Genomic DNA, 1,388 nt, shown 5'->3' with positions numbered 1-1,388 from the left:
CAACGCAAAACATATCAAACAGCAAATGAGCACAACTGCCCAAAATAACGAAAACGTGCGGGCGAAGCACACTTGGGCGAAAGTGCCAGCGTGTAAAACATTCCGGGGAAATATACAATGCAGCAAAAAAAGAGCAAAAAAGAGCGACTTGCTGGAAAACACTTTTGGATTTGCTACTTTCAACATTTGGTTGCTAAAACCTATACCAGGGATTGCTAGGTTGTAAATGTGGTTGCTACTTTGTAACTGAGAAAGCAGCACATACAAAAGAGCAAAAAAGTGAGACCGTCAGAAATTATAGCATTTGGCAAATCCGCAATATTAGCAAAAAGTTGCGATTGCCGGATTGTATTACACCGGCTGGCTCAAGCTTTGTTGGGTTGGATTAATGGGGTTTCCTGGGTTTTCGCCGTCTCCCCCCCGAGTGGTCGCATTGTCGACAGCATAGTCGTCATACACCAACATCACCTGGCATCTGATAAAACTCCTGGGGCTCCCAGGACGACACTATAACTGTGGGAGTAGTCTCAGGACTAAAGGCTTATGCTCGAGGCTTCTTATTACGATTATCCATTTGTCGACGATTGCGAAGTAAAAATCAGTCCTCATCCGATGAGGTCTATAGTTGCATTAGGGTAGACTGCTTGCCTGAAATGGAGACCTTTCCAGCCGATAGGGCAGAGTTTGCAGTACGATTATCGCCGTTGAGGATGATGTTGGAGAATTGTTGACCAGTGTCAAGCTTATAGGACACGAGTGTAGATAGTGCATTGTAAGCCGTGGTTAGTTCCTTGACGTTAATTTGCAGTGCACGTTCTTGGTGGGTCCATCGCCATTGCTTCCTGAGAACCTGCTTGCCGTTTTGGGTAGCCACCATAGAACCTAGTAAGTGACTTACTGTAAGTCGGAGGAGTCGAACCAAACATGAGTATTTGCATCGATATGTCGGTATGTTTCGACTTGGTTGGAACCTCATTCCAGGCGGTCGGTTTGGTCTACACGCCCGTTTCTGTATTCCAAATGCTCAAGGGAAGTATCATAGTTTTCTCTGCAGCTCTGTCTGTGATATTTCTAAAACGCAAGATGTACAGAAATCACTGGGGTGGTGTAATTATTTGTGTTATCGCCCTTAGCCTGGTCGGGTCCTCCTCGATTTTCTCGAGAGACTCCCAAGCGGTGAGCTTTTCTGCTGGTGAAGTTATTACCGGTATTTGCTTTATCATTGGCAGCCAAGTTGTGTGTGCTTCCCAATACGTCGTAGAGGAATTCCTTTTGAAGGGCGGTGCCGTACCACCCCTCGCTCTAGTAGGCATTGAAGGTATCTGGGGCCTCCTTGTAATGGCATGTATAGTACTACCAGTGATGCAACATGTACCGGGCAAAGACGT

The 1,388-nt window shown here is 46.1% G+C and overlaps 1 protein-coding gene across 1 annotated transcript; it reads left to right on the top strand.

Annotated features, from left to right (window-relative positions):
- Positions 1 to 924: 924 nt before the first annotated feature.
- Positions 925 to 1,305, top strand: Pmar_PMAR010320 (hypothetical protein; the record flags this gene model as incomplete). The annotated part of the gene is made up of 1 exon (XM_002783011.1): positions 925 to 1,305. A coding segment is annotated over one exon (381 nt), but the record flags the coding sequence as incomplete, so codon positions are not given.
- Positions 1,306 to 1,388: the final 83 nt, after the last annotated feature.

Source organism: Perkinsus marinus (genome assembly GCF_000006405.1).
Source record: "Perkinsus marinus ATCC 50983 genomic scaffold scf_1104296937812, whole genome shotgun sequence".
NCBI lineage: Eukaryota > Perkinsozoa > Perkinsida > Perkinsidae > Perkinsus > Perkinsus marinus.
The sequence above is the reverse complement of the archived record's forward strand: the minus strand, read 5'-3'. Positions and strand labels throughout refer to the sequence as shown.